This window comes from Protopterus annectens, chromosome 15.part0 (assembly GCF_019279795.1).
Source record: "Protopterus annectens isolate FY-2018-M chromosome 15.part0, PAN1.0, whole genome shotgun sequence".
Lineage (NCBI taxonomy): Eukaryota > Metazoa > Chordata > Ceratodontiformes > Protopteridae > Protopterus > Protopterus annectens.
In genome coordinates this window covers 105,494,027-105,520,059 of record NC_056749.1, presented here as the reverse complement: position 1 = coordinate 105,520,059, position 26,033 = coordinate 105,494,027, and the positions used below count along the sequence as shown (strand labels likewise).

General features: G+C 39.3%; 1 protein-coding gene across 5 annotated transcripts in view; it reads left to right on the top strand.

The window, feature by feature from the left end:
• Positions 1 to 26,033, top strand: part of KLF8 (Kruppel like factor 8) — a 695,632-nt gene that overhangs the window by 452,762 nt on the left and 216,837 nt on the right. For 3 of the 5 annotated variants that reach the window (XM_044057423.1, XM_044057424.1, XM_044057427.1), the window contains one exon: positions 20,371 to 20,415. The exons of 1 other annotated variant lie outside the window; for it this stretch is intronic. In XM_044057423.1, coding sequence (XP_043913358.1) covers positions 20,371 to 20,415 — 45 coding nt within the window. The remainder of the gene's footprint in view (positions 1 to 20,370; positions 20,416 to 26,033) is intronic. One more of the 5 variants, XM_044057425.1, reaches the window with a different exon arrangement.

Here is a 26,033-nt window from a genome sequence, read left to right as displayed (position 1 = left end):
TGTATGCAAATTTAATGTTAATCAGCATCCCAAGTTTTGGCCAGTTGTACTACTTTTTGTGGGCCTTTGTCCAGATGTTTGATATTTCCAGGTTGAAGTATGATTGCAGTGTCTCCATAGATCCAGGAAAACTTTCTGTTAAAAGTTATGTAATTTTATTAGGTGATGGAATGACTGATCATCTATTTATCATTCTTTTGAATGTTGAAATGATTTAACACTCTCCATTGGCTTGTAAATGTTGTAGAATCAGGCTGATATGTAACAAAAGCTTGTATGTGTTTGATGGTAGTTGTAATGGAAATAGAGAAACATCCTGCACTTTAAAACTGGTGTTACTGAACATTCTAGAAACATTTAAATATCTTTATTGACCATGTCAGCACCCTTTTAATAAGCGTGTAGCCTTGCTTCTAAGCATCAGTGCTAAATGCATGGTGAACCTGAACTCGTATGAATGTCTCTAGTTTTTTTATTTATTTTTTGTATCCTGATGGAAATTTCTTCAGATGAATGCTACCTTTGAGTTACAAAATTGGATTTATTTAATTGTAGAGATTTTTTTTTATCTGTCTCTGTATTTTACTTAATCTAATTGCAGAAAAGTACACACAAATCAGTAGTGAACCAGTCTTGCTTAGTTGCTTTTTTAGTTCTTGGGTGAAACCTCCCCTCACAACCAACTTCAGCACCCCCCCCCCAAAAAAAAAGTAAATATCAGCAACTGTTAAGCTCCCATCCCACGATTTCGACATCTATATTTATTGGCATTTGTTTACTGGGTATCTGACTGAGCAATGCTCTTTTTCAGCAGAGGCCTGCAAAGAAAAGCTCCACAATACAGACATCATGATCTTCATTTACTTTCTTTCATAATTTACAGTTTCGTTCATGAGGAATGGCTCCATTGTTCAGACATCCTTGATATCAGTTACATCATTTACATTTTTGATTAACAATAACCATTATTGGTTGTATATGATGTTTTTTTTAAATACAGGGAGGTATATGCTGCGCAATATTAACAGCATGCATAGATTGTCAGGTGTTACTATAAGGAGTTGTTCAAAACGTAGGACATCAGAAGGTAAGTGATCTAGGATATCGGGCCTTGTGAATATAGGAAGGAATGTGAAGAATTCATCTTAAGTGATCTAGGATATCGGGCCTTGTGAATATAGGAAGGAATGTGAAGAATTCATCTTAAGTGATCTAGGATATCGGGCCTTGTGAATATAGGAAGGAAAGTGAAGAATTCATCTTAAGTGATCTAGGATATCGGGCCTTGTGAATATAGGAAGGAAAGTGAAGAATTCATCTTAAGTGATCTAGGATATCGGGCCTTGTGAATATAGGAAGGAATGTGAAGAATTCATCTTAAGTGATCTAGGATATCGGGCCTTGTGAATATAGGAAGGAAAGTGAAGAATTCATCTTAGCGTTTCACTACTTCGGACCCGTCAGTGAGGTAACTAAGAAGCCACTTAAATGAGGATGGTGGTAGCCCTTAGGAAGAGAGTGTAGTTAAGAGATTTTTTATGATCGACTATCATCCCTCATTCTGGAATTATAGCTAAACTCATTAAACTAGGTATAAATCCCTATGTCACAAGATAGGTTGACAACTGGCTCACTGACAGAACCCACACTGTAAAAGTTGCAGACTCCAAATCTGACTTCAAACCAGTGACAAGTGCAGTACCACAGGGTTCAGTCCTGGGACCTCTCCTGTTTGGTATCTACTTCTCTGAGGTACAGGCCAACACAGAAGGCCTCTGGCTAACGAAGTTAGCAGATGACTGCAAACTAGGAGCTATAGTCGAGTCCCCAAATGATGTGGACATCCTACAGAAGGGCCTCACTGAGACAGATGCTTGGTGTCAGAGCCATGGCCTCAAGCTCAATGCCAGCAAGTGCACTGTTATCCCCTTTGGTAAACACTCTGTACCCATGAACTACCACCAAATGCGTGATAAGAGACCTTGGGACCCAGGAGGATGATAGTCTTTCCTTTGATAATCACATTGCCACAGTAGTCAGGAAATCCTTCTACATGGCACACCTCCTTCTACATGGCACACCTCATCACAAAAGGGTTCTCATCCAGGAAAAAAGAGGTCATTGTTCCCCTGTACTCGACGCCCATTGGACCCATTATAAAGTACAATGCCCCTTTTGGAATGTACCTCACAACACATCTGTAGCAGCTGGAAAGGCCACAGAAGTTCCTCACAAAGAGAATTACTGGCGTCAAACAGATGCCCTACACTGATCATCTCAAAAAAACTCCAGCTTTTCTCTGTAGCATATCGCCTACTCCGAGGTGATCTCTGCCTAACATATAAAGCTATGTCAAACCCAGAGCTGTTGGACATGCTACACCTAAAGAAATCCCAATCCCTCCGAGCTACAAGCTCTAGGGACCTAAACCTTGTCACCACAATAAACAGACTTGCTGGAGGGATAGATTCCTGTCCCAGAGGCTTCCCATACTCTGGAACAGGCTACCCATCTATGTCGAGCAAAGTTCCTCATTAACACTCTTCAAGAAAAATCTTGATGAGTGGATGGGAAATAGGAAATACACCCCGGGGATCACTTCTATGGCTCTGCTCTACAGGGGCACAGAAAATTAACTTTCTTGGGTTGGTGTAAGCCAGGGAACTTTGTTGGCTAGGCTTACTTAGGTCCTTGGGCCGATAGCCTAGTACCTACCTATGGATATGGAACTATGTTGAATGTCTTAGATAGAGCCAGAAATAGGGCTGAGGTTAGGAGATTGGAATTTCAGTTGTGATTTATTATACCTGTGAACATTAAAAGGGCAGTGCTTGTACTGTGATTTGGTCTGAAACCATGCTGTGAGGGAGAGAGGAGGTTATGAGAGGTCATCTATGTTGTAAGTTGAGAGTAAATACATTTTTAACACAGCTAATCACAACGCTGCTCTGGCACAATAAAGGCTGTCCCTTTTCCCACGAACCAAACTGCTGTTATAATCCAAAATGAACTATGTCAAATGGATATTTTAAATATATTTATTCTAAAATAAAAACGTTAAATACATAAAGGCGAAGGTAACTGATTAAGCGCTTTCATCTCCTTAACGGAGACTTCTTCAGAATCCAGTTACCTTTGACAATCCATACATTATATATCACAGTGTTTGTAACCCATTGGTTGAACATTAAACCATTTCTTTAATTATACAGTTAATTGCTAATAAAATTAAAGGGCTAGCTTCAATTGAAAGTCTATGCAACACTGCTTGAGACATTACATTTAATAAACTGTAATAAACTGTAATGCAAGTTCAAAACACTATAAATAAAACAATATGTAACACCAAGAGACTACAAAAATACATAAATACATACATTTTTCCAAGATTTTGTATAAAGGTGAGAGAATGGCTATTGGTGTATAGTTTGTGTGCTCAACTGCTGAGCTGCCTTCATGGAGGCGTATTCTGTAAGATTTTTTTTCCATTAGGTTGGGACATATTTATCTTGACAAGATATGCAATGACATTTGCAGTGAGTTTGAGGTATTCATATGAAAGCTGGTCAGCGGGTGTGGTTGTTTTCTTAAGGGTGCATAGGTAATTTTTAAATGTAGATATTGGCACTGGAATGAGTGTGAAGGTCTGTTGTGGTTTCAGTGATTGGGATGGGATGGCTGGATTTATAGTAGCTTTGTTCTGTAGGAGTGATACTGTATTTATCAAATATGAGTTAAATTATGAACTAATGCTTTGAGAATGAGCTGGGTTGGGTTGATTTTCCAGGAGTACACAATGTTTATTTATTGATTTCCAGAATTTTTTGGATTGTTTGATGATGAATTCTGAGTGGTGTTATTAATCGTGTTTTGTCCAGTTTCATGTATTGTTTGCAATGGCTCCTCAACTGCCTGTATTGTGGCATGGATGTTGGAGACTTGGTGTGTAGCTATGACTTTCAGACTTTATATCTTAAGTTGTATGAGTTGTTTGCTTTTTTAGTTAACCAAAGGGCTGGTTTGTTTTTAACTGCTCTGCCAGTGTATTTAGAAATATTGTATTAATATATCTACTGCTTCAAGGGGAAGAGTTTTAAGTGGAGCCCACTAGGCTGGAAGTAAAAGTCTGTTACCACAGGCTATCACATTGTGGACTTGTATCTTGTGATGATCACACCCTGGACTGCAGCTTTGTAGCCCACAGTATTGAAGTCATGGATTTGCCCTCCCATGGTAGCAGCTGTTCATGTATCTGTACCCACAGGAAGTTTTGATGTTCAGTGTGTTTTTACTCTGAGCCCTAATGGTGTGGTTTAACTATGCTTTCAATGCAAGATTCTTCTGTGTGATGGCTTGTGGTAATTTGATAGTAAAATATACACGTGGTATGCAGAGATGCTGTAAAGGTATAAGTTACTGCAATAAAGACACTTTCAGTGCATGTATTTCCATTCTTTTCTTGAGACTTCCAGAAACCCAAATGCAGACCTTTTCAGGTTTTCCTAACAACTGCTGGGTCAGCACATGATATGATGGTATAAAGTGTGATATGATGGTATAAAGTATGATATGATGGTATGAAGTAGTGGAAGAAACACTTTGTGTAATGAGAATGCAACGATTTGCTTCAAGATATTTTTGGAATGTCATTCACTTCTTCTTACCTCAAATTAAAGATAATCTTGGAGTTGGGCTACATAATTATTATGGACTTTCACTGAATATGGTAGTACATGATGGTTGACACAGTCACAAAACTGATAGTATATAAGCTCTCAGATTGCTATGTAACAATTTTAAGAAATTTACATTCTTTGTCTTTGATAAAGTAGTTTGTGGTCCTTTGGTGGGTAATTTTACAGCCTTATTAGAATGAAACTAAATGGCAGATAGCTTTAAGCGCAGACTACCCTATAACATCAAGCGTTTTCTTCAGTTACAAAGGCTTTGCTGTAGTGAGACAAGCTGTTCACAAAATGGGCTTTATTCAATGCCATTATTGACTATTTTATATATATATATATATATATATATATATATATATATATATATATATATATATATATATATATATATATATATATATATATACATTTATGTTTTTATATATATGCAATGTTAAAAAATGTTGTAGTGCATTTTCATGACATCACAATGGCTATTTAAATAATGTATTTGACATATTTTGTCATTGGATGATTTTTTACACATGGCAAGTATTTAAAGGGTGGTTTCAAGTTTTTGTATTTATTCTGATGAAGTTCGCGGTGTTTTATTAAACGAACGAAGCTTTTAAGTTTTGTGGTCCGGTTCCTTCCTGGTCTTTGGTTTGCTGCTTTTTCACTTTTACTTTAAATTTTATTTCAACATAATATCTCACTCTTAGGTGTGAAGGAAGATACATTATTAGCTAAATTTGAAAGACTCTGTAGATAATCATTGTTTCGAGCAGTTAGGAGTTTTCATGATCACAGAAAACATCATGGGTAAGAGGCAAGTGTTTCAAGCTTTGGAAAAGAGTGATGGAAAGTAAAAGGCCTAGAAAACTACTGTGGCCTAGAAATTGCTCATTCATTAATTTAATGTCAGTGGTATAGAAGATGATGTCGTAGGGAATCTGCCTTACACTGCCTGTGCCCCCTGCAGACCATAAAGATATCATGACAAAATATCTATAAATTAGTGAAAGTACAATCCTTGTATGGAATTTCAACTTTATAAGCATTGGCTGGGTAAACTGGTCACCAAACACACACACACACACACACACACATATATATATATATATATATATATATATATATATATATATATATATACTTAAAATTTAATTCACTATGAACAGAAAGAACAGTGTGAAATCCAAATTGGATGACAGTATCTTAAACAACATAGTGACAAATCTGAGATCCTTTCTAGACTTTACAAGTTGAAGGTTTGATTCTGTAAATGATGTACATAGATTTGGATGCCATCCCCACTGATGCAAATAAGTCTGCTGTGGGTACGGTCAGTGACTTGTATGAAAACAATACGTATGGTAAGCCAAAAATGCACAGTACAGGTAATTGTAAAGAATGTACAACCACAAGAAAGAAAAAGAGATGCTACTTAGCTTTTGAAATTATTTTAGTTAAAAATTATTGTAGCCATAAAAACAACTTTAAGTAAAATAAATTACAGAAACTTCTGCATTTTATCAATTTTTTCCATTCTTGACTATGTTTTAAACATAGTCTTAATGGCTGAAAACAGTGGTTAACATAGCTCTCAAATTCTTACTGCAAGAAATCTGGACAAAGCCTGACAAAATGGGGGGAGGGGACGACAAAGGCCCCAAAATAGGGACACTTTTTTAAAATATTGCTTTTATAAACATAGAAAGTTGCTATAATAACAGGATTTGTTACCATACATTTTCTGAAGGATATGAAGCCTGAAACTCAAATGATTGTCATTATTTATTGACTTTTAATCCTTAAATCATTTGTCAAAAAAACACGAAAAAAGACCAAAGTTATGATGCACAAATCTGGACATTCTGCGAAAATCTGTACAGTTGAGAGGTATGGAAATTTATTTACTAATTTTTTTCAATTAAAACATTTAATTATGTAGGAAAGCTGAAAAGGAGAAATGTAAATATAAAATATTAGCCGCAAGAAGAAGGAAATGTGATTGCACAGACATTTTGTGCAAATGCCACAGGATTGTATGTTAGAGAGATGGTGCTTATATAACTACAGATGGAATTGTTGCCACCATTAACAGCCTCACTGGCGCTTTATATACATTTTGGGAGTGAATGAGAGAATGTAATGAAGCATTTCATGAATGACAGATGTGCAATGGTATAAGTTTGTTAAGGAGATATCTGAAATTTTGAAATGCTTTGCATTCTTTGGAAAGAGAACAGTAACACTTGATAAAGGATTTGCTTTGCATTCTTTGGAAAGAGAACAGTAACACTTGATAAAGGATTTGCTGAAGTGACACCCCAACCTATGTGCAAAAATGGGAAGGGGGTTATGGATGGAATTATATTGCTTTCCTTGGTATGGTTTTGGTTCATTTTCCACGTTTTGCTGCTAATGTACACCATTTTTTGGGATCCTTGTGTTTCTCTATTTGACTCATTGTTACTGCCCATACAGTGGCCATTTAGTAACTTGTAAGGTAATACCTCTCAACTGTCCAGATTTTTGCCTCATATTTTTTGTTCTTCATAAAATTTGTGGCTTTCTGGCAAATCACTGAGGAATGAAATCACTGAATAATGACATGCATTAGAGCTTCAGACTTTGTATTTCAGAAAATGCAAGCTAACACAATTCCTGTTATTCTAGCAACTTTGAGTTTATAAGAATAATATTTACAATTTGTCCCTATTTTGGGATCTTTGAACTCCCATTATTTTAGGTCATGTCCAGATTTCTTGTATAAAATGTTGAGAGGTATTAGGATATATCACCTATGAGATCCTACCTTCTGACCTTTGGTGGGGGTTGGTACTTGTTTTTTGTCATTTCAAAGGAACTGCACGGTTACCTTTCCAGATGGAATTTTAGATTACTGGCACCTTAGGGCTGCAGAGTTTTGTTCTGGAAAAAAATAAACATTTGTTAAATCAAGATATTTAGCAAAAATGAAGAGTGCACATACTTAACAGAAAAGAAAAGAAAACCATTGCAACATTTCCACCGTTATTTTTGAGCAATATACACATTTCCTTTTAAACAGTTTCTATTGATTCTTAAAATTACGTACATTGGCCAGTCTTTGCCTTCCTCTTCCCCCTGAACATTATTCTACATGTATTGTTCCAACAAATTCCATTTATTTCTATGCAGTTTGTTCCTTTTATTTTTTAATGATCCCACATCCAGTTCTTCTGTCTTCTTTTAAAATATTCAGTACTTCAGTTACAATTTATTTATTTTATTTATTTATTTGCAGTTGGTTTACCAGGATAGTCCATTGGGCCAAAAGAACCCGTTTTCAATGGAGTCCTGGGGAGAAAAGCTCCAAAAAAGACATACAGACTAGGTACATACAATAGAGAAAGCTCTATAAGCAAACAGACAGACTAGGTACATACAATAGATTACTAAAGATACTTATACAATTTTAAAAGAGAATACAGTCATTGAATTCACATTTGAGGTACTTTCAACTATGCAATCTTATAGAAGTAAAGTAGAATAAATGTGGGGTGCGTTAGGGCTTAAAGAGGTAGAAATGCTTTGTTATATAGTGTAGTTGTTTTGTAGGAAGTAATTGGTTATGTAGGCATAGTTGAGTAATATAGGAATGAATGGGAGATGAAGAGTACCTTATTTTTATGATGGGTGGGAACAAGAGCATTCCCATAGGGACTTAAGATGTGTGTGAAGAGATTTTTTGAACATGTAATGATTACAGCTGGTGCGAATGGATGGTGGGAGTGAGTTCCAAAGACGAGCTAGGTTAAAGGATAGAAGGTTTTTGCCTGGGGGACGAGTTGGTTTATGTACTTCTAATAGGTTTTGATTGTTTGACCTTAGGACTCTGTCAGGTAGGTGCAACGTAAAAGCAGAAGACAGGGAGGGACAAAGAGAGGGATTATTAATGAGCTTATGGGCTAGGGTTAGCTGAATGAAGTTGAGCTGATGTGGAAGTTCAAGCCAATTAAGTTTTTGGAGAGAGGAACAGTGGTGGGTGGAGGACCTGTTACCGTTAGCGAACTTGGCGATTTTGTTGTAGCAAGAGGAAAGTTGTTTCTTTAGAGAGGACTGAAGATTAGTTAGGAGAGGCAATCCATAGAGAAGGGAGGGAATAAGAAAGGAAGAAGAGAGGGCAATTTTGGTGGTCTTTGTGAGGTATTGATTTTGACGGTAGAGCATGCCAAGTTTTTGGTGTTTTTTTTAATATTTAGTTGTAGATGGGAGTTGAAATTAAGCTGGTTATCAATTTGTACACCAAGTAGCTTAGTTTCAGACACCAGTTCTAGGATTGAGTTGTTTTGACTAGTAATCAAGAATGTGTTTGTGTCGAAGGGAGTAGTTTTGGAGGGGGTAAATACCATGAGTTTAGTTTTGGAGGCATTGAGAGCAAGGTGGTTTATTTTCATCCAATGCTCAGTGATTGAGAAAGCTTCTTGTGTGAGATTTTGAAGCTTAGAGGTAGATATGGCAGAGCAGATAATGGTAGAATCGTCAGCATATTGGATGATGTTAGAGAATGGGATAGATTTGTGAAAATCATTTATAAATATGTTGAAGAGAAGAGGACCAAGTATAGAGCCTTGGGGAACTCCGGTGGGGGTACTAAGAAAAGAGGAAGTGACCTTTTTCCATTTTACAGCTTGGTATCTGTTTGATAAGTAGTTGGAGAACCAGTTCACAGAGGAGGAAGAAAGGTTACGTTTTGAAAGTTTTGTTAAGAGCAGACTGTGTGAGATAGTATCAAAAGCCTTAGAGAGGTCAAGTAGTAGGGTGGAGACAATTTGGCCGGAATCGCGTGCTTTGTTTATGGTTTTGAGATAGGAGAGGAGGGCTGTCATGGTGCTATGATTTGGCCTAAAGCCGTGTTGTGTAGGTGTGAGAGGGTTATTCTCTAGAAGATGTGGTAGTAGTTGAAGTTGCATACACTTTTCTAGAAGCTTGGAAATGGGGGACAGGATAGCGATGGGACGGAAGTTGTTAACATTGCAGTTATTACCGCCTTTATGCAGAGGGATGATAAAGGCTTGTTTCCAGAGTTGGGGCACAGTACATTCCAGGATTGAGCGGTTGATGAGAATGCTTATGGGATAGGAAATTGCTCCAGCAGCTATGCTTAAGAAGTATGAGGGGATGTTATCAGGTGCATTTGTGCCAGGCTTCGATTTTTGAAGGAGTTTCTTTATTGTAGAAATGGGTATAGGTTTTAATGAGAATGAAGCAGAGTGGAGAGGGAAAGTATTTGATGCTGGTAAGGAAGATGAGGAAGTTAGAGTGGGAGAAGAGTTGGGGGATATAGAGTGAGTAGATGGGAATGTGGAAGGAGGAAAAGTGCAGGGTGGATGTTTGGCAGGGAGGGTGGGGGGGTATTGGATGGTGAGGTATAAGTAGGAAAAGAGGAAGTTAGTTTACTAATGGATTCAATGAAGAAGGAGTTAAATTGAGTGGCCAAATCTAAATCTGGGGCATTAGGGTCAGGGGTAGGGGTGTGTGGTTTCTGGGGTTTAGGAGAGTGGAGATTCCTTTCCAGAATTTCTGTGGATTTTTTTTATTATTGTTTTGGAGGGTAAAGAAGTAATTTTGTCTGTCAGAGATAGTAAGCTTTTTTGCTTTGTTTCGAAGGGTTCTGTATTCAGTGTGGGATTCAGGGGTCTTTCTTTTCTGATAAAATGCCCAGGCTTTATCTCTAAGGCGCATGGTTGCTAATGTGTTTTTGGTAAGCCAGGGGGCAGAATTATTTTTTATTCTCTTTGTCCTTAAGGGGGCTTGGGAATCTAATACTTTTAGGAATGTAGAATTAAAGTGGGAAACTGCATCTTCTAAGGATAATGTCCTTAGATTGTTCCAGTTAATTGCTTTTAGAGAATCTAAAAAGGTTGTTGGGTTAAAATTTTTGTGGTTGCGGGTAGTAATATAATTGTGGGGGTGGTGAGAGATACAGGGGAGTCGGTGGGTGAAAGTGGGCATATGATCACTTAGAGCGTCGGGAAGAGTACCGCTGTCAGAATAATAGTGGGGATGTGAAACTAGGATCCAGTCTAATATACTGCCACAGGAGAGGTTTTTAGATGGACGTGTTACTTTGTTGATTAGCCGGGAAAAGTTATATAGGTTGATGTTAAGGGGGTTAGTTGGAGATTGAATGGAGGTCCAGTTGATATTTACATCACCTAAGATTATGGTTTCATTACTAATGTTATTGGAGAGCCAGGAGAGGATATCTTCTAATGTAGAGATATTGTCCCCTGGGGGGATGTAGAAGGATGCAAGACATATGTGTTTATGCTTATTGACTTGAAGGAGAGTGAGGAGTAATTCAGCATTGCTTATTGACTTGAAGGAGAGTGAGGAGTAATTCAGCGTTGTTGAAGTGTGGGATAGGTTTGTCATAGGGAGTAATTAACAAGGAAGTTGAAAATATGAGAGCTACACCGCCGCCTTTTTTGTGGGACCTGTCTTTTCTAATGATAGAGTAGTTAGGTGGAATTATTTCAGAGTCTTTTATATGGGGTTTTAGCCATGTTTCTGAGATAGATAGGATGTCAGGTTTATTATGTGTGAGCCAGGCATGGAGGGTTGCTATTTTATTGACTATGCTTTGGGAGTTTAATGAAGTGAGTAATAGAGGATTGCGCATGGGGGTGGAGGTAGAGGGGCCTGGGTTGGGATGGATATCACCAGATAAGAGACTGGTAACTAGATGAAGGATATGGCTAGAGAGGTAATTTAGCAGTTTAGAAAAAGGGTTGGGTAGTGTTGTGATGGAAAAAGGGTTTCTGGTGGTTATGGGGATGTAGGGTTTGTGAGAAGTGAGTGCTTTGTAAGAGAAGGATAGGAGGTGTATTATAGGATATAGATGAGGAGAGATAGATGAGTGTGAATGTGAGAGGGGGGAATTTAGATTGTTAGTTATGTGATGGTGGCAGGTACTGGGTTGGGTGAGGTAGTGAAGATAGGAAACTTTAAGAAGTAGTAGTAGAATAGTGATGGATGAAGGTTTTAAAAGCATGTTGATTAAGGTTGTTCTGTGGATAGAAGGCTATAATTAAATTAAGTATGTATTTAAAGATTATTATAGCAGGATGTGATGTTAAAAGCTAGAATTGTAGTGGGGGGTATGGAGTTAAGAAGGAGGTGGTAGAAGTGGTAGAGGATGGTGGAAAGGGAAAGAGAGGATCAGTTATCAGAGTTAAAGTGTAAACTTGGAGTCTGGTAGTGTAACTAAGTAGTGGGTGTGGTAACAAGGAGGTGATTAGGAGATACTGGGTGTGTCCAGAGTGTTTGAGGTTGATTGGTGTAGGGAGGAAGTGGGTGTGGTAATGAGAGGAATATAGCTAGGAGTGCTGGGGGCGGGTGGGAATTGGGGGCAGGGTAGGGGAGCGGAGTGAGCCCGTAGGGCGAACGGAGCGGGAAACAGCAGGAGAAGGATGAGAGCCAATCAGTGGAGCATAGATTGCAGGAAAGTAAGCTGTAACAGGGTAAGTAAGAGTTCTAGATATAAAAGATAGAGTGGGCTATGAGTTTAGTGAGAAATGAAAGTAAAGGCTAGTAAGGAAAAAATGCGAGAAGTGAGTGAAATAAAGTAAATATCAGTGGGGGGGTGCACCTTGTGGTCAATGTAGAAGTACACTGGGCCCACTAGGGCAGTGAATGGGCTAAAGTGGACTGAAATGGGAAGGAGCCTATATGAATTATGGAATTAGATAAGGGTGAGAGGCAGAGATGGGAGGGTGTAGGCCGCTGGCTGTCCTGGCAGGGAGATAGCTTACACAGATAACAGACAAGAAGTAGAAATTACAAAGTTTAGTAGCAGCAGTTACACATACTTCCTCTGTGTCCTCTGGGAGAGACCTGATTCAACTTTCCCGACAGGGGGTTAAGGCAGCAGAGAAGTAATATTGCAGGATCACAAAACAATGGATGAGTTTGGTGGCTTTAGTTTGGAATATGTGTCCACCCAGGCAAGGTCCCAAGGGGAATAAGCAGGGTAAAACAATTCCTCTGTGTCCTCTGGGAGAGACCTGATTCAACTTTCCCGACAGGGGGTTAAGGCAGCATAGAAGTAATATTGCAGGATCACAAAACAATGGATGAGTTTGGTGGCTTTAGTTTGGAATATGTGTCCACCCAGGCAAGGTCCCAAGGGGAATAAGCAGGGAAAAACAATTCCTCTGTGTCCTCTGGGAGAGACCTGATTCAACTTTCCCGACAGGGGGTTAAGGCAGCAGAGAAGTAATATTGCAGGATCACAAAACAATGGATGAGTTTGGTGGCTTTAGTTTGGAATACTTGTCCACCCAGGCGAGGTCCCAAAGGGGATAAGCAGGGTAAAACAATACAGGAGCGCACTCCTAGCCAGGTGCACACAGCAGCCGCCGAGGATGAGTAGGATTATGATGACTCTTAACCTGTTAGCTCAAGAGTTCTGGACAAAGCCTGATGTAATGGGGGAACAAAGACCCAAAAATAGGAACAGATTTTAAATATTGCTGAACTTAAAGTTGCTAGAATAACAGGGTTTCTGTTAAAATGCATTTTCTGAAGTATATAAATTCTGAAACTCGAATGTATGACACACATTTAGTGATTTCTTTCCACTGATCATTCCAGTGATTGGCTAGAAAACCCAACATTGTATGAGGAGCAGAGTGACATTTTGAGGCAAAAATCTGGACACTTGAAGAGGTATGGTTTAGCTTTTAATTTCCATTTTGTAGTAATTACTTTTTTTGGAAGCCAATAGCGTTAAACTTAGTAAGGCTTACTATGTCTAGGCAATTCAGATCCCAGCTTGTTAGTTATATCCATTTGCTCCCCAATATATCTGACAGAGTACTCCTGTAGGAAATTTTTAAAGTCAGCCAGTTTGTTACATTCCTGAAAATGTGTTCACAGTTGCCTCATTCTTTCTCATCACGCCACCAGCATTTGATATCTACATGAGGAAAAAAATTACCTGAAGTCTGTTTTGTGTTGAAAAATACCTGTGCGGGTAGTTCCATACGAAATCCTAAGCCTTCTGGGCTTTGCATACTTGGGTGCCTTACAGATGTCTTCCCGTTGTTGTTTTGATTAATAAAGCTAAATGATGTAGATTTCTCAGTCCAGAGCATCCGGAAACCTACTTTCATTAATCCTTTTCTGTCTTAAAAAATCAATTTGCTTCAGTTCCATGAGAGCTGTAGAGGCACGGGGGAGTCAACTTGTTTTATTCCAGACTTTTGTGACATAATTGTTTCAAAATCTGTAATCCAATCTGTAGTTCACTTTTATATTCTGGGTATGTAAAAACAAAAGCAGTTACTTGCATGTTTTGTAGCTCAATCACCCCCCCCCCCATTACTGACCAGCTATAAGTCCACCACCCCTGCCTTGTTCACTGATTGTGAAGTATTTTTTCCCTGTCTTATAGGTTCATAGGTTCATACTAGGCTATCTGCCCTAGGGCATTTATAAGCCTAGCCAGAGTGTGTTTGGCTTTCGCCACCCATTTTAAATTAATTTTGCTATGCCCTTTTTCGAGGTTAGTATACTGTGCCTCTGTCTAACAGTGACACAGAAGTGATACCCGGGGTAAACCTACAATCTCCCATCCACTCATCAAGATTCCTCTTGAAGAGAGTCAATGAGGGACTCTGCCTAACCTGGACTGGGATTTTATTCCAGAGAGAAGGGAGCCTCTGGGTTATGAATCTGTCCCTCCAGCATGTCCTATTTATTTCAGTGCTGAGGTTCAAGTCTCTCGAGCGCGTAGCTCGATGGGATTTGGATTTTCTGAGGTGCAGCATGTCCATTAATTCTGGGTTGGACATGGCTTTATACGTCAGGCAGAGATCGCCTCTGAGCAGGCGGTATGCCACTGAGTAGAGCTGGGCAGCATATGGCATCTTTTGAGCACTTTGATCCTCTTGGTGAGGTACTTTTGAGGTCTTTCCAGTTGCTGCAGGTGTCTGGTAAGGTACATCCCAAAAGGGGAATTGTACTCAATTATGGGCCTGATGAGGGATGAGTAAAGAGGCACGATGACCTCTCCTGATCTAGATGTGAATCCCTTCATGATTAGGTGGGCTATATAAAATGTTTTTCTAACCACTTTGGCCACGTGGTTGTCAAATGAGAGATTGCTATCAACTTGGGTCCCCAGGTCCCTAATTACTTCTTCCGTACTTAATGGATTACCACCTATGTGGTAATTTGTGGGCACTTTGTTTTTGCCAAAGGGGATGACTATACACTTTTTGGCATTTAGCTTGAGGCCATGGCTCTGGCACCAGTTATCTTTTTCTATGAGGCCCTTTTGGAGGATGCTTGTGTCGGCTGGAGAGTCTATTATGGCGCCCAGTTTGCAGTCATCTGCGAACTTGGTCAGCCACAGTCCTTCCATGTTGGCCTGTACCTCCGAGAAATATATATCGGACAAAAGAGGTCCCAGGACTGAGCCTTGTGGGATGCCACTTGTAACTGGTTTGGAGTCTGATATGGCTCCAGCAATTCTAACCATGTGGGTTCTGTCCTTGAGCCAGTTTGCAACCCATCTAGTGACATAGAGGTTTATATTTAAGCTGGTGAGCTTATCTATAATGCCCGAGTGGGGTATTGTATTGAAGGCTTTTGCGAGGTCCAGGTAGGCTGTGTGGACCACCTTCCCCTCGTCAATGGCCTTGGTGACTGTTTCAAAGAAATCGACCAGGTTTAAGAGGCAGGATTTGCCCTTAACAAAGCCAAACTGGGTAGGTTCCAGTGTCTGTAGGTCCCCAATATCTTTATTTATGAGGTCCATGATGATCCTTTCCATAGCTTTGCAGACCAAGCTAGTCAGGCTTATGGGACGATAGTTTCCAGGATCCGTTGAGGCACCACCTTTGTGGAGAGGGACCACGGTTGCTGTACGCCACTCTTTGGGTACATATCCTGTAGTAAGGCTGAGATTGAACAGTAGTTTTATGTTTGGGTTTAGCTCTTCTTGGAGTTCATGTAGGACGCAGCCTGAGACCCCGTCTGGTCCCATTGATGCTGTCTTTTTTGCTTTGGAGAGGGCGGCTCTTAACTGAGCATCTGAGATGTCGGGGGGCAGCACTCTGCTGGGATAGATATTTGCCCTTTTGGTGGGGGGGGGGAGTTTGCGCTTAACCTGTCAGCTAGGATGTTGACAATGTCTGTGGGTTCGTTGTATTTTTTTGTCATTTTGGACTAATTCTGAGCATATCTGGGAATTCCCACCCAGGTTCCTAACATAACTAAAGAAAGCCTTGTGATTATCCTTAGTGTCCTGTGCAATTTTTCTCTCGAAGCTGGCCTTAGACGATTTTATGAGTGCCCATAGTTTTTTGCTAATATTGATCAGAGATGCCTTCCCTTTTTGGGATTTTGCTCTGTCATGTAGTAGCTTCCTTCTTCTATTGTATAGTTTGTTTATGGCTGGGGTCCACCAGACAGGACATCTGCCTTTGGAGGATTGGGTCTTGGTTTTATTTGGGATTGCATGATCCATGCATTCCTGAAGGTGTTCATAGAATGCGTTTATAAAGGATTCTGCGGTCTGGGCCTTATTTTCCACAGGCCCGGGGGCTTTGAAGGATTCCACCTCGGTTTTGAGGAGTGTGAAATTTGCTTTAGAGAAGTTTTTCACTGTGGTTTTCTGGGCAGGGGGTGGGGTCGGGATGTGAATATCCAGTGAGATTAGTTTATGGTCTGATCTTACCAGTGAGGGATACACTTCTGGTCTGGAGCATAAAGTCCCCATGTTGGTGATGATCAGGTCCAGTATGTTTTCCCCTCTTATGGGAGTGGCAACAAGTTGTTCCATAGCATTCGAGTTTATAAATTCTAGGAACCTTTTGGCTAGGGTGTTGGAGCTAGAGTAATGCTCCCAGTCTATGTTTGGGTAGTTGAAGTCGCCCAATATAATGGTGTTTGGAGAGACCTTCATATTTTCCAGTGTTCTCAGGAAGGCCGAGTGGGGTTCCTGGGTTTGGGAGGGTGGTCTGTAGCAGGCTATAAACTGGTAAGCAGTTTTACCCACTGTTAGTTGCACATGGATAGTCTCTGATTGCTTCGAGCTGTTCCACCAACCTAGAAGTGTGGGTATCTTTGACGAATATTGATACTCCCCCTCCTTTTGTGGTTCGGTCCAAGTTTTGCGGTCGAAAAGCATGGTATGAGGTATAACCTGGTAGTGCTGGGGTGCTCTTGGGAGCCTTGAACCAGGTTTCTGTTACTGCAAAGATATCGATGTTCTCCTTGCTAAGGAGAGTTTCGAGTGCGTGCATTATGAGGTTTAGACTTCTGGCATTGAGTAGCATTACTCTTAGTTTCTTATCCCTTGTGATACCTATGGAGGTGGGTTTGTCTTTTGAGCCTTGCCTAAAAAAGGCACTACGGAGGTAGCAAGAGCCTTTGCCAATATCCGAAAGCCCAGGGGTGACAGGTGCAAGCCGTCCCTAGCGAAGCATCGTGGCTTGTCGAGCATGTCATCTCAGGCTGACAGGCATTGGATCCCCTTTCAATGACACCAATACTTAAGCCAATTGTTGAAATTGATCATCTTGTCTTCATGTTGTGGCATCATTCTTGGTGAGGGTAAGATACTACTCAAGGTCAGGGTCATACTGGCCTGGGCTACATGCTCAGAGAACTCCTCTATGTCTCTTTTCATGTAGTCCAGGGAGGTACATCTCAGGTCATTCACACCAGCATGGACAATGACTGAGTCATATTTGTACTTGCCTTGGAGTGACCTGAGTTCTTGTGTTATGTGGCGGATCCTAGCGCCCGACAGGCAGCTCACCATGACCTTCTCCTTGTTCAGCCTGGTGAGCGGGACGTCAGTGTGCCTGATGATAGTCACCTACTACAAGTGTATCAGGTGTGTTGTTTAGCCTTAAGGGCTGTGACTGTTCGGCACACTGGCTTTGTGAGCTATGTGTTGCACGTGTTTTGTTTTGGGGTAGCAGTTGCTTGGGTGTCTGCTTTGGAGGTCTCTGCTGCTTAGGCAGATTTTTATTTAGAGCCTCCAAGTATGTTTTTGTGTGTTTATGTGTTTGGTTTGCTGTCGTGGTAAGTCTATGTGAGACTGGAATTGTAGTGAGTGTGGTTTCCTTCTCCTTCTGACTGGTTACGCCAGTACTGAGCTGAGAGAGCTTAGCCTCCAGTTTGGCTGTATGGTTGCATCTCTCACATGTGTTGGAATTTGTTGGTAGGAGGAGAGGGTTGTCTCTGTACATGAGGCAGTTGTAACATTGCCTCAAGATTCCCAGATTCACCAGCTTGACCGGAGTGAAGATTGACAACTGACCTTTGGACGTGCTAGAATAGTATTGGGAATTCCTTTATAATTGAAAAAAAGGGCCAATGGGGAACAAGGTACTCAAAGGAAGTTTATGAGGGTGTAGTGCTTTTAATTTTTTAGTGCTGACTTATATAATTGCTTTAGTGAGCAAGTGCCAGGTAACTTAAATGCAATGTGTTACAGGTAACTTAAATGCAAAAATGACAAACAGTAACTTTCTTTCAAGTGAAACAAGGAAATAAGTACTGTAAGCAATGCGGATATCACTAGGGATACACAGAAGCGCTGAAAAGCCGCGTTTTAGGTGGAATTAGCTTTTCAGGGAAATAACAAGCAAACAAACAACAAGCATACAAACAAAGCTAGATTCAGCAGGCCTGGATCTAGTCTATGCTACAGCAAACAAGGTGTACCAATTTCAGTAAGAAGCAGTTCAAATATACAGGCACTATAAGCCTTTAACCAGAAATTCCCAGCTCAGAATGGCAGTGTCCAGCCTCTCCTCCCACAAGAGTGCAGACCATGAACCCTCTTAATGTAAAATAACTTGCCTGAAGCCCAAGTGCTTAAACCAGAATGAATACACTTTTAGAATAACAGACACTGAGCCCTCAATCAGCAGTTCCCAACTTAGAAGGATGTAAGCTACCTGTTCTGCCACTACAGTGCAGACCACAAACCTTCTTAATGTAAAACAACTGGTCTGAAGCCCAAGTACTTAAACTAAAAGGCTTAGAATGAGTTACACCAAGCAGTAATAAATACAATTGAGTACTTTTAAGATGACCCAAAAGCAAAATAAAGTAGGAAGAAACACAAATACAGTAAAAGCAGATTATTTTTTTTTTTAGTGGAAAGAGAGAAAGGAGTAGCAGAAACTAAGCTGATTGGCCTTCTCAAATGTTCTCCCTGTACTGGTTAGAATGAGGTAATGACACTAGACTGGGAGGAGGGTCCCAGATCAAATTTACACTAGGGGTGGGCAACTGCAATGCCACCAACTATAAAAACTCTATACCAACAGGTAGGGAGGATGTGAAACAAACTGCAGAAATGTTTCTCATAGTTGAAAAGCAGCAGTGAGCCTTTAAATGAAAGTTTTAAACAGCTAAAGGAGCCTCTAGAAAAAAGAGTTTCACTGCAACAAGTTATCCAACAGATGCTTAATAAAAGTGGACAATTTCCAGTTAATACCTCACACACAGTGAAACTAGCTAGAAAAATACACAATACATAAAGTGCTATAAATAACGAACAAAATAAACAAAAAAACAGGATACTTAATGTTATATATTATAGCTCCGAGTTTCCTCAGTGTCCTTCCTTTGATCAGCTCAGTTTGAAATGGCAGAACACTCACAACTGAACTTCTTAGGTAACAGAAAGTTGAAACCTGAGACAGCTTTTAAGAAACCTCAAAAGAACCAATGAGGTGCTTAGTCTAAGCTGTAGTCCAGGTGACCTCAGTCAGCCAATGACCTCAAACAATTCTCTTTCACTGAAATGCCTGATGGCTTTGGCTAAACCAAGATGTCCCTGAATATGTGCTCAGACACACCGCCTCCACAAACACTAGGCCCAAATACAAGCCTGAATATGGAAATGCTACAAATATCCCCACTACTTAGAACAACTGCAGAAATGTTTCTCACAGCTGAAAAGCAGCAGTGAGCCTTTAAATGAAAGTTTTAAACAGCTAAAGGATCCTCTAGAAAAAAAGAGTTTAACTGCAACAAGTTATCAGAAACAAACAACCCAACAGATGCTTAATAAAAGTGGACAATTTCCAGTTAATAGCTCACACATAGTGAAACTAGCTAGAAAAATACACAGTACACAAAGTGCTATAAATAACAAAGAAATAAAGAACAAAATAAACAAAAAACAGGATACTTAATATTATATATTATAGCTCCGAGTTTCCTCAGTGTCCTTCCTTCGATCAGCTCAGTGTGAAAATCTTTATTTATTGCTCGTTATTACAGCCTCGAGTATGGCTAAGTGACACAGGTTGACTACAGTACGGCACTTTGTATGTCTTCAAAATAGCTGGATCAAGCTAAATATTTGTTGATATTGTTTTTGCCATGTTTTCCTGCATCTTTTTTTTAGCACCCATGTCATGAACTGTGTCATTGAACATGTTATTTTTTCATAGTATAGAAAGTAATCGTGTTTTTTTTAATGAAATTCATTTTTAGTATTTTTTATTTTAATGTGGTAGATAAGTGATTTGTATTTACAAGAATATTAAAGATCCTTGTGAATTAAAAAAAAAAAAAATCATACAAACAAAAAACAAAGTTGCCAGGTTATTATTGAACAGTAAATAGTCTCAATTCTGACTCATAATTTTAGCTATTTCTTAATGTTTTTCCCCAGCAGAATTTCTTCGAGGCCATTTGAATACCCAGCTGCATGAAAAAGGTAGGTGAAGACTTTGATGCTTGTCCTTAAGCATATTTACAGTCGTTCTTTGAAATTCTGGCTGGATTTGACAGGTGTCATCTGTCATGTTCGTAAAAGGCTGATTTGATGTCATGGAGTCAAACCTTAAGCAGCAGCAGTTGGCATCTCTCCCTGTCCCCTTACTTGCTCTATCAACCCACATGTTGTCTCTCCCCAACTTGCTGTTGGTTGATGTATATGTGATGGGAAATGAACGATTGTGGACCATCATTCTTTGTGAATTGAAGTCCTTTTCTTAGGTCTCCCTCCCTTATTTTCCTATTGGCCTATAGATGCCAAACAAGGCCTAATACATGTGTGACACCTAAGACAAGGGGGTACTACAGTACGTCGTTGTCGTCATTCCCTGCCATGTGTTCTGCATGAATATTGACATGCCAATGATACTGATCCCTGTACATATGTGCAGTGTTGCCTTCTTGCCCTGTAAAAGGTATTGTGCCTCACCAGAGTCGGGTGTCTCTTACTAACCTTCTTCTTGAATTGCTGACCTGATCCCTGATCACTGACTGTCACCACACAAGCTCCTGTAGTAGCAACTGTCATTATTTTAACCAGGGACTCCATCTGAGGCTCATTCCCTCTGTACCTCCCAGAGCTGACTAACTTTTGTTTGCACATTGCTGGGATTTTAATTAACTAGTAATGTTCTGTACAATGCAGGCTGCACTATGAAAGCCTTACAGTTTGCAGGTTGAAGGCCATGTGCAACCAGTGCCGTTGACTTGCATTTGCCCATTCACATTGCTAGCCCAAAATCTTCAGGAGAGCTCCTTCAGTGTTACAGATGGAGCATGTGGCATTTACTAAACTCTGCAAAACAGTTTTTAATACTGTGTTATAGTGTTTCAGAATGTATCTAGTAACTTTTATGTTTCTGTTTGGGAGGGAGACTCCTGAAAAGGTTAATTAAATATTCAAGCACATTGATAGCAGGTTAGTATGCTGTGCTCCATTGGTGAGGCTTGTGTGTGTAGAAAAGCTCACAGTTCCTTTAGGGTATTACAGAGATAGCTACCCAATGCAGCTTTTCCATGTGTGATGAGCCATTATGTGGTATTTCTTTGCACTGCACACAAGACAGCTTGTGATACACCAGTAAGTGTTCTGTCACAGGTTTTCCATGCATATCAGGACCTAATTTTCTAATTGCTCTATCACAGTAGTCAACTAGCACTTAAAGGTTAAGCATCACTTTGTATTATGCACCTGTCTTGTTGCTGCTTGCTGGATTTATTGTCTAGATCCTGAAAGACAGTATTACTTATTTCAAAGAAATGTATATTGCACTTTGATGTATCAGTATGTTTCACGTGTATACATCACGTTTGCCCAGGGACTAAGTGTGTACATTTTTAAATTTTCATTAGTGTGACTATTTTATACTGCTAGCTTTCCTTTCAGAAGTCTTGTAAATGTAAAGATGGATATAGCATTTTCATAATGAATACTTTTGTCGTTAACCATGACTATAACTTCACTGAACTTATGTGGAGATAATTTCACAACTCTTTATGACCTAGACTTTTTTTGTAATGGTCTTTGTGTTTGTCACATCACGTTATTTCACTCTGTGGTATATGCGCCTCATGTGTATGTGTATGACACAGCAAAAAGTGTGGCCTTGACCTTTTGTTTAATCCATTCATCTTGGCAGAGAGCATCTGTCATTTTTGGATTCTTTGAGTGGCAATTATTTTTGTTCCAATCATGCTAATTAAATATTTCACTTTAGTTATCTTTCTGTCTGGTTGGTTGATTTATTTATTTATTTAAGAGGTGTGTGTGTGTGTGTGTGTGTGTGTGTGTGTGTGTGTGTGTGTGTGTGTGTGTGTGTGTGTGTGTGTGTGTGTGTGAAATTGACCATTAAGGCCCTTGTTCAGCCATGCCCGTCTTAGAATAAAATGAAATAAAGGGAGCCCATGTAAATGCATAAGGACAAAATAGAAATACAGAGAAAGAGTGATAATAGGCAACTCTTTTTTAAACACCTTTACTGAATTATTATTTGTGACAGAGGCAAACTTACATTTATGTAAAAGTAATCAAACCGTATTAACAAGTTCATATTTACAAACATTATACATCCCATATATTGTTAGATATTATATCATCTAAGTAACATAAATTATTCAGTTTCTGCCTTCTCTTAAACTTCATTTCTCTTCCAAAACATTTTTCTGCATTTATTATTCCCACAATTTCTATATTTTTCGATGCAATTCATTCTATCCTTTTCTGAAGATTCCACTTCTATTTTTTTAACTTCTTTTGCAATATTCACTACTTCAGGTATAGTTGCTTTAGATTTTGATTTCCATTTTCTAGTAACTGCTTTTTTGGCAGCCAGCAGAATTACACTTCTCAGCACAAGAAATAATTTCTATAGTTACATTTGTTTGCTCATTCAGTGTTCCTGACAAAGTACTCTGTAGGAAACTTTTAAAGTCTTCCAACTCATTACATTCCCAAAACATATGTTCTCAATTGCCTCTTGCTTTTCCGTCACACCTCCAACATTTGCCACCTACCTGAGGAAAAATTCTTTGGAGTCTCCTTAATGTATAATAGTATCTATGCAAATGTCTCCAGGCAAAAATCTTAAATCTTCCAGATTTTGTTGCATATTTGGGTGTTTTTATGAATTACATATCTAATCTCACTTCCCAATTTCTGATCGATTCCCATAGTTATTGTGCAATATTTGATATGCTGTACTTATCCCTCTTTTTAACAGCAGCTTCTGTTCTAGATTCAGCTAAAAACTCAACCAGTCCAGGTCTTTCATTTAGGATGTCCCTATCCCTTCTCTTTGATTATACTCTGATATCAATCTCTGATAGGGAAAGCAGTCACTATCTTGCAGTCCAAATGTCTTCTTGGCCTCTTCCCATTCTGTTACCTTTCCTTCTCTAATTATTTGTTCCCAATACCTTGGTTGCTTTGCCATCTTCCTCCAATAAATTCCAACCCCCTTTATCTATTCCCTGAACTCCTAATTGCAGTCCTCCATATTGAAAGAATCCTCTTCTCCATGTCCATGTTGGCTTGCTTCTTAATATACTTTTCTTATTTTATCAATGTCATATTCTGTATGAGTGCTGTTATTCTCTTTAAGAATTTGTCTAAAAATCCCATTCCTTCCTTCTTTCTTAAATTACCACCCCTTCTTTATCATCATCCCTTTCTACTTTGAGTTTTAGTTTTCTGTCTGTGTTATATAAAAGAGCCTTAACTGCATAGCTCTAAAATATCCCTTCAAATCAGTATTCCTAAACCTCCTTGTTCTGTTGGGAGGCTCATCTTATACCACTGGACGTTTGCACCCTTCCTCTCCCAAATAAAATCCTTCAACTCTTTCAACTCTCTAATAATTACTATACACAACTACTTCTCTGGTTGACAAAAATATGCTTGATCCTTGTATGAAATTAGAGACTAAAAACATTTTTTTACTGCTTGTATCTTGCCATCCCTTTCCATAGACAAGAGCTTCCAGTTTCTCCGTTTTTGCATTATCTTTTTTAGCCCCTTCCCACATATCCTTAGCTGCCATAACTGAATCTTTTTTAATCCATACTCCTAAATACTTCATTTTATCATGTTATAAATATGTGCATTTGTGGGCCAATTCATGTGTGGGTTTCTGTTGTATGACACACACATATGTCTCTCACTAGGCTGGACAAGGAGGGCCTATATCCAAAGAACAAACTTTTAGAAGTTCGACTCTGATTTGGTCGACACCATATGAACGAACTTTTGAAAGCTCAAAGGTTTTAACGGAGATCTCCGTAGAGAAGATTTTCATTTACTGCACTGTAGTGCGATCTTGGAGTTGGTCTATCTAAAGAGTGGAGGGTGTGGGGGGTGCAGGCGGGCTTGCCCCCCTGCTTAAAACATTCAGGTAGGTTTTTTTGTTGTTTATTTTTTTTATTAGGTATTCAAACTTTTGAAAGTTCGTTCATATTGTGTAGATCATATGAGAGTCGAACTTTTAAAAGTTTGAGTATCTAATATAGACCTGGACAAGGAGAAGATAACAGTTAGTTTTCTGTCTGGAGCCAGGATTTGCGGTATCATATATATGCTCAAGTCACTACACCACAGGTACTAGTATGATTATAAATGTAAATGCCTGAGGCATACCTCACTGGACTATATGAAAAGAGACATTATGGTTTTGTCTGCATATGTGTCACATACATGTACGTGCCTTGCAATGAGTAGCAGTGTACCTTCACAAAGGATGATGCCACAATATGAAGAGAAAATGATTGATTTTAATAATTGCCTTATTTTCTGGTGTCACCCCAAGGGAATCCAGCATCTACCACCTTGAAGGACATGGTTAACGGACCACATTTCTTTGTCAAGGATAGTCTGCATCTCTTCCCCTTGGGGTTTCAGATATTGGCTAAAACGTTATCCTCGCCTTCCAGAATTTTTAGGCAGTGACAGACTGGCATAAATACCAATGTAGCAGTAGCACAAAAAAAAAAGAAAAGAAAGCTCGACACCAAACTTAAGGTGTAACTACTTAATTCTAGGAGGTTGGTTGTGGAGGGTATAGGTGGGCTTGCCCCCTGCAAAAAAAAAAAAAAACATGATTTAAAGTTTGCTTGCTCTGAGATTATTCCTCTGAGACTGTGCAAAAGCATTTAAGCTATTTTTGTTTATGTTAATGTGCCAGTGTTAGCAACATCAAAGTTTAATCAGTTTGACTAATTTAGGTAAATCCATATACCCTGGCAAATGGGTTCTAAATAAAAGTTGTGATGAAAGCATTTATTTGCTTCACCAAGATGATATTGATGTTCTTCGTGTTTCACTGTTGCAGTCATTACATTTGGGTAATCCTGCTGGCAGGTTGCCCTCAGTCGGCCTGAATTCCAAAGTCTTGGGTCCTGCGTCAGCTGCTGTTGCCCCTTCCCTGACGTCAGGTCATCAGGGGTATAAAAGAAGCAGTCGACGTCGTTTTCTTCAGTGTTTCTTGTCGCGCGGTGCCCGAAGCAGAAGCAGTCCACAAGTGCCAGTTGGCCGACTCTTTGAGATTTTCCTGTTCGAATTTCAGATCCGAAGTCTTCAATAAAGCTAAGTACCCCATTGAGGAAACTTTTTTTCTTGCTTCAGACCGATGACAGAAAAAGTAAATAATTGTATTTCTTGTGGAAAGCAAATACCTCATAAGGACTTTCATTCTTACTGTATTCCTTGCCTAGGCCCTGATCACAACATTTCTGGTTGTCGGTATTGTTTTGTTTATCTACACTTTTGGTGCACTGTTAATATTTGCCTTCATCCTTGGTTGGTTCACATACCTCTCAACTGATTTTTACCTCACATTTTTAATCTAGTTCTCATAAAAGTTTTGGTTCTCTGGAAAATCCTTGAGGACTGAAGTTAGTATACAATGGCAGACACTTGAGTTTCAGACTTTGTACTCATCATAAAAGCATGCTAATGCAAAACAAGTTCTGTTAACTTTCTAAGTTAGCAAAAACAACATTCCAACCCACCAAAACCAATCTGCCAATCCTAAATTTTATTTAACTAAAAACAAAAAAGTTTAGAAA